We start from the raw sequence: 13,230 nt of genomic DNA, 5'->3' as shown, positions 1-13,230 counted from the left end.
GTAAAGGCATGGCGACCTGGGTTCCAGTCCCGGGAGCCGTATGGTAGGAGGAGTGCTGACCTTGGACCTCCACAGGTGTGCCATGGCACGCATACTCACACAAATAAGTAACTGCACGGATAGAAGGTACCAGGAAGAGTGGGAAAGAATTATCCTTACACTTATTGTCACAGTGACTGAAAAAACATTTGCAGCTTCATCTCCCCCTACTTCCTGTTGGTTTGGTTTGGTTTGGTTTGGTTTTTAATGCTAGAAAGCATTGAGAAGAACACTTTCCAAATTGTCACAGATAAGTTCCTCTATGGTGAGAGGAAGGGGACCCCAGACCAGACTGTAACCGTGACACAGGGGACAAACCCCACGTCAGCAGTGCGCAGCCTTGTTTTGTGGGCGATCCACACTGCTGAAGTGAGTAACAGACCCATTAATGAGTAGTCAGGGCTGCCAGTCAGGACAGCTGCTTCCTCTTCTCACCCTCTCTGGCCTAGAAAGCAAACATTTCACGTTAGGGTGTTCAGAGACCTTAATGTCTAATGCCTAACTGAACTCTGATAGCAGGTTTGTATCGTAGTTTCCTCAGAAGTGCGTTTCTTAGCTGTTTATTCTAGTTCCCGAGGGGCCGAATGCCACAGCGGATTTGGGTGGCTTCTTTCCTATGTGTTTCCTGGGTGATGAGTGGAGACCAGACACAGACATGCCTGGCAGTGACCCCTGACTGCGATGGAGAGAGGATAACAGGAGCTAGTTTAATGAGCAGACACTAGGGTCTGACTTTGTTATAAACACTGCCCATGCCTTGTATGATGACCCCCTCCCTACAGTCTTCTGCATATGTCCCCATTCTCCCAGGTGATCAACAGTCTGTGAATAACTTCCTTAGGTTCATAAAGCCACAGTGCAGGACTTTGAACTCACAGAGTGGTCTGGTCCCCCTGACCACTGGGGTAGTAAACACTGTGTATGTAATAATATGCTCTCTTGTCTTATTGCCCGTAGCACTCTGAGTACTTATGATCCATAAATGTGGTGTTTTTGTTTCCTGAATATGGAGATGCAGAAGCCTTAGCGTTGCTGAAGACGGGATTCATTGATGACAACCAAGATCCACTCTGGAGAACTGCTCCCCTGTGAGACAAGAGAGGCTCCTCTTCTGATGAATTCAGTCACTGTGTTCGTTCATACGAGAGACAGAAAAGATGTGTCTGTCACCTCCTGGGCTTTGGGAAAAAAACCAAAGGAGCCTTTTAGGAAGAGGTCTGGCCTCAGGCCTAAGGGGTAGAGAGGTCTAAGTTCTCAGTCACTGTCATGTGCAGGAGTGTGGGTACCGGTCCCGAGAGGGGCACCTGCCTGCGTAGGTGGAGTACCTGCTTTCCCAGATGAAATTCAGGGGGCTTGCTACTGCTCTGCCCACCCATATCCTCAGCCGTGCCAGCTCATCCTACGATGTACCTATAGCTGTTCCCCAGGCCGTCTCAGCACCCAGTAAAAGGCTCAGTGGCTGCTGAGAACACCCTACCTATGTGTTCACCAGATTTTCCTGGCAGCATCCCCACAAACCAGTGACATTGGCCCTCGGTAGCTCTAGCTCCCGCTCTGTCTTCTCTGTCCAGCTGGATCAGAGCTGGACTCACTGGGAGACTCTAGCTGACAGGGACCATCAGCCCACAGACAGGAGCTCTTGATCAGTAGGTGGTGGTGGAGCCCGGAGACCTGTTTCCTGACCTTGAAGGAAGAAGTCTGCCAATAATGGAGGCTTTTTAAATATGGTTTTCAGAATCATTTAGGTGCATGTTAGAACAATTCATTCATGCCAGTATTTCGCAGGCAGTGGAGTGAGGAATTTTGTGTTCAAGGTGGGCGAGGAGATTATGATTCAACAGACGGTTTTCTGCAGGAGCCTTAGAACATAGAACATGACTGGGGGGGTCTTGATTCTGTAAGAGGGCAGTAGATTGTCCTGCATCTCCCACACTCACTGAGCCTCAGGATCCCTGTTTGTCAGATGTTCTGGGACTGATAACTTCTTAGAAGTGCGTGGTGGGAGAGAACCCAGGTCTGGGCCTTCTCTGCAAAGCCCAGGCCTGCCCCTTCCTGTTTTCTGCAACAACAGACCTCACTGCCTATGGTCTCTGTCTCCTTGTCTGTGAAATACAAATAATAATGTTCATTGCTGTATATAATATATGCCAGCTATATCATTACAGCTCCCTCGATTAATACTGTAACCACACACACACACACACACACACACGTACTGTATACATCCCTAAAGGTTTGATCCTTTTGAACTAGGAAATGATACTGAGATCTTAACCTGGGGGAATTCTCAACAGTTTCCAGCTTTAACGACCTGTCTAGTCATCGTGGCCACAGCGTCATCACTAAGGTTGAAATGTTGACTTTGACTAACTAAAGGGGAAAGGGGAAAAGACCAGTGGGAAGAATGATTCTGTTATCCAACCAGTTTGGGTAAGTTGAAGTAGAAAATGTCAAGCTATGATATTGTGCGTCAGGAGACAGCAAACATTTAAAACCCAGGTGTCTTAGATATGCTGCGACAGGCAGAAGGTGGTGGGTCATCCCTGTCTAGGAAGGCTGAGGAGAAAGCCACATGAGCAGGGGCTCACATAAAGAAGGCAACAGTTCCTTTATTCAAAGCAGTGACACAGAGCATGCTTTGGGTGAAAGGGATACTTCTGTGTTCTGCTAGCTCACAGGCCAACAGGGCTGGATTGCAAACAGACCAACGTAAAACAACCTGTTGTGGAATCCCAGCGAATTCGAGTTAGGTCAGGAGTCGGATTGGAAGGCATATCTTCAGGGCTGGGCTGGAATGGCCTTGAGTATTCTGGGGCTTCATGGAACACTGTGTGTGTGTGTGTGTGTGTGTGTGTGTGTGTGTGTGTGTATATACACACGCCTGTACATGTGTGCGCAAGCACTCAACTCAGGAGGGACTCGGGGAAGCTGCGAATGAGTGATCCCCACCACGCAGAAATGGGATGCTTAGCTGCCTGCCCCTCCACACACAGCCCCCTTGGTGATCACACACAGTGACTACTGCAAATTCCTCATGCCAGTCGCCCTCCCTTACTGGCTGTCCCCTTTTCCACACCCCCTCCAACGGTCCAGAGCTCGTGGTCTTAGTAACAGAGGACTTCTGACTGTAATCCTAGCGCGTCACTTTGTTGAAGGCAAACACGTGGTTTGGGGAGCACTTATAAATCTCTGCTCCGGGCAGGATCCTGATGTTATCTGCTGGCAGCAGAAGGTTAGTTCAGAGCGGAGCTGCTGAAACTGCCGGCAGGAGAGCAAGTGGGAGAAAAAGAGAAGGCGCTGAGAGCTGAGCTCTGGGGCCGGCGCCAGGGATGGAGAGAAGAAGTATTAGGGTTTAAAGAGCCATTCTGGAGCAACCCAGCTGCGGAGAGAAGGATCGGCAGAGGTCTATTTTAGGGTCGCAAGTTCCTACTTACCCTAAGAGAGAAAGTGCAAGCTTGGTGGAAGCTAGGAAAAGCTAGGGAAGGGTGCGAGTCCCGGGGCAGTCTGCAGCCAACCCGCCCAGGAGGCGGTGTTGTTCCACAGGGGGTTAAGGAGGTGGCCGATCTCTGTCGCCCTTGGCCGCCTGGAGCAAGAAAAGGAGGATCTGAAGGACTGAGCTGGAGGCTGGCCCTCTTTGCAGGCGGCAGCGGCGGCTGCAACGTGGAGCGACCCAGTCGGGTGTAGGCCACAGCGCGGCCGGCAGGAGCGGGATCCTCGCCGCCTGCTTCGGCCTCGGTGGATCTCCGGGGCGGACAGTATCCCACCGAGTCTCCGAGTGAGCCGCTCCGGGGCGCATCTGCCTCCCCGCGGCTCGCCAAGCTCGCCCTCGGCGCGCGCACACGCACGCGCGCACACGCGCACACATCCACACGCACACTCATCCACACACGTGTGGAAGGCAGGGCCGAGCCGCTCGGTCTTTGAACATCTCAGTTAGAGCCCGGCGCAGCCCCGGCCGCCGCTCAGCGCTCCCCGCGGCCCTGCGTGCCTCCTGCCTGCCCCCGGACCTTCTCGTCTCGTCCCTTTTGGCCGGAGGATCGGAGTTCAGATCAGCCACTCCGCACCGAGCCTGACACACTGAACTCCATTTCTTCCTCTTAAGTTTATTTCTACTTCAGAGCCACTCACCCTCTCCCTTCCAGGAGAAAAAAAGCAAACCTTTCTTACTCCTTAAAGTGAGAGATCCCCCCCACTCCGTCCCAGCATCGCATATTAATATCTCCACGTTGGGAACGCGATGCATTTTCTTTTTTAAAGGAATCCCAGCCAGGGACGTTTTTCTGTTGGGCATTAACTTTCGACTGCTTTGCAAAAGTTTCGTATTAAAAACAACTCTACCTGAACGCTCTGAGTATTACTAGTTTCTTTTATATATATTTTTTTCTTACTTTAAATAACAACATCAACGTTTCTTCCTTTTAAAAACATGCACTACTGTGTGCTGAGCACCTTTTTGCTCCTGCATCTGGTCCCGGTGGCGCTCAGTCTGTCTACCTGCAGCACCCTCGACATGGATCAGTTTATGCGCAAGAGGATCGAGGCCATCCGCGGGCAGATCCTGAGCAAGCTGAAGCTCACCAGCCCCCCGGAAGACTATCCGGAGCCGGATGAGGTCCCCCCGGAGGTGATTTCCATCTACAACAGTACCAGGGACTTACTGCAGGAGAAGGCAAGCCGGAGGGCAGCCGCCTGCGAGCGCGAGCGGAGCGACGAGGAGTACTACGCCAAGGAGGTTTATAAAATCGACATGCCGTCCCACTCCCCCTCCGAAAGTGAGTACAGTTTCCGTGGTTTTCGCCTTTTCCATCCCCGAGTCTAAGGCTGGCCCGGAGCTCCTCAGATCCACAGCAGCCTTAGGCGTTCGCCCTTTCCTCTCCGAGTCCCCAGGTCCCGATCGCTTCCTTTCCATTCGGTCCTTCCTCCCTTCCACTGCCTTTCCAGGCGTGGGATGGAGAGAGATCCACAGGCTTGCAAACCTTCAACTTCTATTTTACTTATTTATTTATTTCTCCATAACTCCCTACCCACAAACGCCCCACACCTTTTAAAAGATGTTTGCGTTTCTCCTCTCCCCTGGTCTACCAACTAGCGAATCAGCTCCCTTCTGTCAAAAGAAAAGCGCTTCCCGGGATGACTTTAGGCTAAGAGACCACGGTAGACTTTGTTTTCTTTGCCGGGTTGGCGTGCGGTGGGGGTGGGGGTGTCCTGCAACTGGTACACAAAGAGTTAAAAAATGTGCTTCCAAACTAGTCTTCCCAAAGGCGCCCCCCTTCCCTGATGACCTATCTGGGGACTCCCCAAGCCTTTGCTATTGTCTCTCACTCCCCTCAGAATGTCAGCATCACCAACACCAAACTGGATTGCGGGTGCGCGGGGTGGGGGTGGGGGTGGGGGTCACTCAAAACCCCTTAAATCCTCCGGGGTCGTTTATTGCTCTCTCTGGTTGTTTTTACGCCCAGTCTTCTTGCAAAGCCACATTGCCAAGTCCCCTTTTGACCTCACGTGGACAGTTAGAAAGAATAAATACAGTTCTAACTGGGCTCATCTAGGTTTCACTTCCCATTTTTTTCTAGGTAGTCCTCGCTAGCCTGGGAGCAGGTCATTTATCTTAGGGGGATTCTCTATGATCTTTTTCAACCTTGAACTCTGTTCCCCAGCGCTTTCACAAGCAGCAGGGTCTTCCGTACGTTCTGAAATCGAAGATGGGAAAGACAGCTATTTAAAAAAAATATTTCTCCCTGTTTCGCTGGGAGCAATAGCTTCAGAAACAGCTGGCATACAGTAGCAGCGATTTATTGTGGAGCCTTGTGGGGGAAGGGGAGAAGTACAGTCCGTGTAGACTTGTTTCAGAGTTCTTTAAAAGGGGGGAGGGGAGGGAGGAAGGGAGAGAGAGAGAGAGAGAGAGAGAGAGAGAGAGAGAGAGAGAGATTGATTTTGCAGCAGCACTGAGTGATACCTGAGAGGGTTAAGCACCAGGAAGAAACACTGAAAGAAAAAAAAAAAAACAAAAAAACAAAATAACTTCAGCATCCCAGTGCTCCAAGCCCCTGTCATAAACTTCTCATTGGCTGATGTGTTCTCTCCTCCCCTTCCATGCCCTATATCCTTGCTGGCTGCCTTTGTGAAGTCTCTGTGTCTTGCCTAAATAGATAATGCAGCCATCTTGGTAATTTTATCCCAGAAGTTAGAACTGCAGGGCGGTGCTTTTTTCTCTTCTAATATTTATTTTTAGTTTGACAAGCCGTAGCTATCTGACTTGCCGGGTCTTGTACTTGGTGCCCTCAGAGTGTTGGTCTATCCATGTGTCTAACCACACTCTTTCTGGTCACTTCTCGTACCCTGTAGTGTTCTCTTGCTGTTTAGTGCCCTAACAGATGCAGGGAACCCTGGCCAGCAGGACGGTTTTATTATTATAGTTATGGCCCTACCCACTACAGTGGATACGTACACTCCGCCCTGTTTATTCCCCCTGGGAAATAAGGATTTCTATCCGGGGTGGAGCCACAGTGATGTTAGGGAAGGAAGTTCATTGTAATTAGTCCAGAGCCACTGAGGCTGAGGGAAGGGTTGAATCAGTTAGCTTTCTCCCACATGCATGTGTTGATTCTGCAGATATTTGGGCTGACAGACAGGCATGGGATCCGAGGCTGAATAACTCCTTCTTCGGTGTTTACATGCCAAAGCTCAGATTAGCTGTCAGGAGGTCTGCAGAGAGGACCAAGATCCAATCGCACATTGCGTAGGTGTGCAGGGAGCAGGCCACCAGGGGAAGCGCTTCAGTCCCGTGGATGAAGGTGAGCAGAGATGGGACAACCAACCCAACCGCAGGACCAAGGTCATGAGCAGGTTAGGAAAATGCCCAGGTTATAGGAAGGATATCAAGAACATCAATATGTGGACTCTTCTGTGTCCCACTCCTGAAGCTCCGATGAAATGAAAACCTAAGTATGCTTGCGCGCACACACACACACACACACACACACACACACGCTGTACACATGCACACACATACACACACATACCATACACACACATGTGCTATAATTTTTACGTGAACACTAGAGATTTAAGAAGGTTGTGTTCAGTGTAGAAGCTTAGGAGTAGAAAGGTATATTAATAATAGCGAATTCAACACAACTGAGCAGGGGCTGTGGATAATGTTATAGAAAGTAGGTTAACTGATTTTCCAGGACTTTCTAGCCCTGGAATATAGGGAGTGCTTCCAGGAGAGAGAGAGAGAGAGAGAGAGAGAGAGAGAGAGAGAGAGAGAGAGAGAGAGGAGCAGAGCTGGCTGGTTTCTATGCCAGCACTTTCTGCCTCACTGTGGTGCATACAGGGAGGGCATGTGCCTGTTACATCTTGCAGTGAATCTGAAGAGGGTCACAAGCCCAATAGAGAAGTCATGGGAAAGATCGCCGCCTCTTTTTTTCTACCAACTTATTAGTGTTCAGGGAGTGACTTCAACTCAAGTATTACAAATATGCTCTAATTATGCTTGGTGACTATATATCACTACAGACGGCTGATAGCCCTTGGTGGGACGCTTTATAAAGTTCATACTCAATCTTTTTAGCAATGTGGAGATTTAAAACCGAAAATACAAGAGATATTGTATATGCCCTCAGGCATACTTTGTCTTAAATATTATCCTTGGCCAAGTGTGCTGTATAAATAAGTAGATATTAATAGAACTGGCCAGGTGCCAAGCTTCTAGTATGAATTTTAGCCAAGAATGTATTTATGGGGGTATAAATAATACTGTGTCAACATTTAAAGAAGGGATCTGATTAGTTTTGAATTTCTGCATATTGATCTTTTCGAATACTGTTGGTTTAAGACTCAGAGTGGAGTTGTGCTGGAGTTTACGGATCGCGTGCCTTGCAGGAATCAGTGGATGCCAAACACTTTGACTATTCCTTTGAAGTTCAAGGTGCAGCTATTCAAAAGACACTGTATAAGGCTTTAGAAATTCTGCAAAAGTGACTCTTTTCTAAGAAGAATCTAAACTGATATTAAAACAAATAGAGACCCAGCAGGGAGAAGGGAAGTCATTTTCTTTTTTGGTCTATTTTTTTCTTTTATTATTTACTCATTTGTTTGTTTTGTTTTAAGTCAGAGGTTGTCCCATGTGAAGACGCACTTCCTATCACTGATCTGTATTCCAAACCTGTTTGTTAAGATTCGGTCTCAGACTGTAGCTGAAGCTAGTCCCAAACTTGTTTAATAGTCTAGGTCATCCTCAAACTCATGGCCCTCTGTCCTCGCCTTCCCAGTGCTAGGATTGTGTGCACTGCCCTGCTTGGCTCTCCTCTCTGCTCCTCTTCTCAACGAAGTGTTGTGGGTCTAACTCTGGCAAAGGTGAGCCCTGCTCTCTCCTCTCCTTGCTCTGTATGGCTTCTGCTGTGACAGCTGAAAATATTTTTCACTGTCTTGAGGTGAGATTCTGCTGGTCCTCATGAGATAGAAGCCAGGGATATTTCTATCCTATTATAATGAAGAGGGCAGCCTACCTCTTCTGCCATATGCCAGAGAATTATTCTGCCTCAAATTTCGATGTTGCCCATGGCGGGAAGCCACAGTTCCCTGATGTGCAGCTTGGGTTGCTGGATTCTGCTCCTAGTAATATTTTAAAAAGTAATAGCAACAACAAAATATCTTTATGATCAAAGGATATTAAAATAAAATCATTAAATAGAGAATAGTCAGAATAGAATATGGATTGGGCTTCTTTGTATGATGTGTTCTTTATTATTGTGATATTGAAGCTCCTACCTTCGAAACAACCAACACTCAACATTCCCATTCATTTGCCTTCAGTAATGGGGTTGATCCTTCATTCACCAGGAATGCCAAGTCAGCGTATAGAAAACAAAAAGAACAGAGGAATTATCTTGGATTTTCCTTTCAAATAGAATAAGCAATTTGTGTTCATGAAGAGTGGAATCTGCCGCTGGGCAAGCAAAGACAGTGAATTGCCATGTCGGCTTATTCTATCTCTGAATTAGTGGACTGAAGTACACAGCCGGGAAACATCACAAAGACGTAGCCTTTGTAGTTTTCTCACATGAAGGCCAAACATTTAATGCTAAGCAATTCTCCCTCTCTGGTCCTCCTGTGATTTCTAAGTGAAATTACGGGATGTAGAATGAATGCCAATGTCAGGATGGTTTTGAGGAATGTGTATTCAATTCATGAAGCTGTCCTTCTATATATCCAGATTGCTGGCCTAGTGGGCCAAAAGCCCAACGAAGTGGAATATTAGCAGAACACAGTAGTAGCCTTAATTTATTATTATTTTTTGATTTTGTTCTTTCTCCTCCTCCTCCTTTCTTAAAGATTTATTTATTTTATTATATGTAAGTACACTGTAGCTGTCTTCAGACACTCCAGAAGAGGCAGTCAGATCTTGTTACAAATGGTTGTGAGCCACCATGTGGTTTCTGGGACTTTGAACTCAGGACCTTCAGAAGAGCAGCCACTGAGCCATCTCTCCAGCCCCATAGCCTTACTTTAAAGCTGTATTTTTGCCTTCTCTCCTAAAAGATTCTCTGTGTATGTTCATAGATGAATGTGAGTTAGAGAGGAAGAGTGGGGGTCGGTGAGTGAAAACTAGTTAGGACCTCTTGACTTCCATGATGGCTGTTATTAATGCACAACAGAGCCGACTCTCTCATTCCCTCTTTTAATGACTCGCTGTGGTTACACCTGAGTGCCTCTGAGCTCTCCTCCTTCCGTACTCCTTCATTTTTACTTTGCAAAGTAGGTAAGTGAAGCATCAAATTAAAACACAGTTTATAGCTGGAACGGAGAGGTAGTTTTGCCGCTGCCTCCCTCGAGTAGAGTTCCCCAAGTCTGAAGAGCATGTGGTTCGCTTAACCACACCCCCGCGTCTCCACAGCGTCTCCTGTGGTCAAGGCCAGGAAATGCAGGTCTTGAAAGTTGTCTTCCACGTGGTGGAAAGATGCCAGTGTAACCTCCTCAGGCACCTTCTGTGTAAAGATATGAAAGAATGACAAATCGCTTTTCCTAGAGGAAGTGGAGATGAGAAAAAGGGCTAATGATTCACTGTTGAACTCGCATCAAATCTGGGTTAGAATCGAGGAGGTCAGTACTACGGGGCCTTTGCCCAGAGATTACAACACACTTGAAGCTGTAATTTTGGAAGGTTCGGGAAGGCAGGGTGGAGGGAGCCCAGGGAGAAGTGTGCAAGGAAGGGTTCCTGGCCTAGGTCCTTCCTCACTGCCCCTGGCATCTTCTTCATAAATTCCCAAGACAGGTGGGCAGCAAGCAGGTGCCTGCCCAGAGCAGTCCTGTCCGCCGCTGTCTCCTTGCATTTCCGGTCTGTCCTTCGGTCTCAGTGAGGAATCCACTTTGCAGATTCCCAGCAGCCTGACGAAATGTGGCTTTGGCTGGGATAAACAGATGTTTCTGTTGTCATTTTTTTTAAAGCATCTGGTGTGCTTGTGTTCAGCTCTTTAATATATTCTGAACAGAGATAGTATTTAACCCAGAGATAGTATTTATAAATTCATTGTTCTCTAGGTACTTTATTTTAAATTTAATAACATGTTAGGGATTCTAGGTCAGGCTTGTTTAGACCAAAAGATTTACTTCCACCTTTTGTTTAAAAGAAATTTGTGTCTTGCTCTAACCTCAAACTGCCTTGACTGGGTGGTTCTTTCTTTACTAACCTCTGATAGAAGTGGGTGTTGGACTGCACTCTGACCATGCCCGGATGGCTTTGACTCCACATCATACCCTCTTTAGCCCCTGGCTTTTCATCCAAATTGCCCCTCACCCTTCGAGATGATGGGTATCCCTCTGTAGGTGGTCAGACCATCGTGCCTATTCGTATCTAGTACCCAGCTGTGTTTTCGGGATACAGCAGCCCTTCAGATTTCTACTGGGCCACCAGATTGCAGAGGTCTGATGTGTGAAGAAGACCTGGTCAGCTTCTGGCACTTAGTAGGCCTCTACATGGCAGTCATTATTCATTGGATTGCAAATGTCATTGACTTTAAGATATGCCTGCCATTCCTTCCATACCACCAGAAGGGAAAACTACTCCAGATTCTAGTGTGTGACTGATTATGAGATGGTACGGGATCAGCAATACTCACGTGAGATGAGATGTCCCGGGACCACTTCTGCGTTCTCGGGATGTCTTGGCATCCCCACATCTTTCCATGGATGTTCCACCCACTGGGTCCAGTTCCCTGGTTCACTCTGATTATTCTTCAAATGACCTTGAGGGGAAAGAGGATGGCAAGGTAGGTGACCTCTTACATGAGGAGGCCTGGAGCTTTTTGGTGTCTTCTTAGGTTCAGCTCTCTTAAGTAGTTAGTGCTGTAAACCCTATAAGGTCAGCTCTGCCTTCATCCTGTTCTGCCCCGCCCCTGCCTGTTACCAACCTGTTAGTACCACTTTCTGGCAATCTTTTCTTTTGGCTTTTATCCATGAACAGGCCATGGATTTTCATGTCTCTGGGCCCTGTGAATGTTGTTTCTTCAACTGGATGAACTGTCTTTTAATATTTTGACGATTGTTGCAGTAAGAAGATGGCTCCTCTGTAAGAGACCACCTTTGTTTTGTCTGAATACATTTGATTGGCTCTTGTGCACCCTGACATCCTGACCTGCGGTATACGCTCATTTCTGCCTCCCTACACTGTCTTGTGCTACTGGATCTGTAGATGTCCCAGATTCTCTCTGTTCCTACAGAACCTGGCACACTGTTCAGTAAATGCTCAACAAGTGAGTGTGGCCTTCTGAAAAAGACTGAACCTCCAAAGTGGCCGGCACCGGAGACCTGGGAGTAACGGCTGTTCCCCTTAAAGGAGCAGAAAGGACTTTCAGTGTCACCAGACTGAGGCAGCACAGGCTCATTTCCTGTTTCTACATTTTTAGAGAATGGTACTGCTATGGATAAGAAGAAAATGAACCTTTACTGAACACTTCTGTGTGCCAGGCCTGGCTTTAAATATTTACACGTGTCTCATTTCATCCTCATACGCCAAGTCTGAAGTTGGCCCTAGCGTTTTCATTTTGACATCTGAGGTTACAGCAGTCAGTCTATCGGTGGTACATTATATACACAAAGGTCGTGCTCCCTGCTGGTAACCGTGGTCTTAACAAACAGTCCAGGAAATGGACTCTATTGCCTTTCGTTTTGTTTGGTAGAAGTGGGGTCTTCATATGTAGCTCAGACCATGGGATATGTCGTCCAGGCTAGCCTTGAACTCTATCTTACTGCTTCAGCCTTCTGAGTAAGGGAGCCATAGTCGTGTGCCACTATGGGTAGCTCAGCATGATGTCCCCTTGTGAGAATGACTCTGTCCTCCAGAGGAGCACTGCATTTGCAAGTTCAGAATCATTTCCTAGGAAAACAAACGTGTCCCTAAAGACTGCACAAAGCTGGAGGGAGCTCTTTCCCCTTCAACCCATTTAGCTTTCAAATGTTCACTTGGTTGATACAAACCTTGTGATTTATCAAGTCCTTGGCTTTGACCTGGACTGCAACCCCTCCCAAGCACTGTAGGATGCTTTGAGAAAGTTAACCCATCTGGATGGCAAAATGAGCCTGCGCTTTAGAACTCACTAAGAAGTAGAAGCAAGAGAGGAACACGTGGAAGGAGATCGAACCAAAGGGAGTCGGGGTGGAGGTTGTAAACATGGGAGTCCTGCCCTGAGTGTAACATGGCCCTGTCGCTACGAGCTTTCAGAACTGTGTGGTTTCTGGCCTTGTAGCATGGGTTCATGCTTATCGCCTGCCTGGGCTTTGTTCTCAGTTTGTTAAGAATGAAGTCAATAGCAGCTGTTCTGAACCACGCCGTAGGCGTAGCGCGGGTGAGGAGGACACCTTCCATAACTGCTTCTGGCCCTCAGGGTTTGGTCTAACCCTGGCTTCATAGTGGTTCCCTGTCTCAAGCCCCGCCCCCTCCCCCATTCTCCGTCCGTCCCCGTCCGTCCCCGTCCCCCCAGACCAGCTCTGGCCCAGCCCTGAATTAGGTGCAAAGGCTTCAACAAGTGAAGGACCTCAGAGGGTGAAGGAAGCTGGAGGAGAGGGTACAAGGGACTTCTCGGGGAGTCACCTGAAGTGATTTGAGAAAGCAATCCAAACCAGTGACAAAGAGAGCAGCCACGCCGAGCCCTCGGGTCATGCTTAACAGTGTACTGTACATGCTTAACAGTG

At 48.0% G+C, this 13,230-nt stretch overlaps 1 protein-coding gene across 2 annotated transcripts in view; it reads left to right on the top strand.

Moving 5' to 3' along the window:
* The first annotated feature begins 3,252 nt into the window (after positions 1-3,252).
* The window catches only part of Tgfb2 (transforming growth factor beta 2), an 81,638-nt gene continuing 71,660 nt past the window's right edge, over positions 3,253-13,230 (top strand). The window contains exon 1 of one of the 2 annotated variants that reach the window (XM_021198024.2): positions 3,253-4,811. In XM_021198024.2, coding sequence (XP_021053683.1) covers positions 4,466-4,811 — 346 coding nt within the window. In that variant the 5' untranslated portion in view covers positions 3,253-4,465. The remainder of the gene's footprint in view (positions 4,812-13,230) is intronic. The other variant, XM_021198025.2, reaches the window with a different exon arrangement.

Source organism: Mus pahari, chromosome 5 (assembly GCF_900095145.1).
Source record: "Mus pahari chromosome 5, PAHARI_EIJ_v1.1, whole genome shotgun sequence".
NCBI lineage: Eukaryota > Metazoa > Chordata > Mammalia > Rodentia > Muridae > Mus > Mus pahari.
Note: the sequence above shows the minus strand (reverse complement) of the source record. Positions and strands in the feature narration are given on the sequence as shown.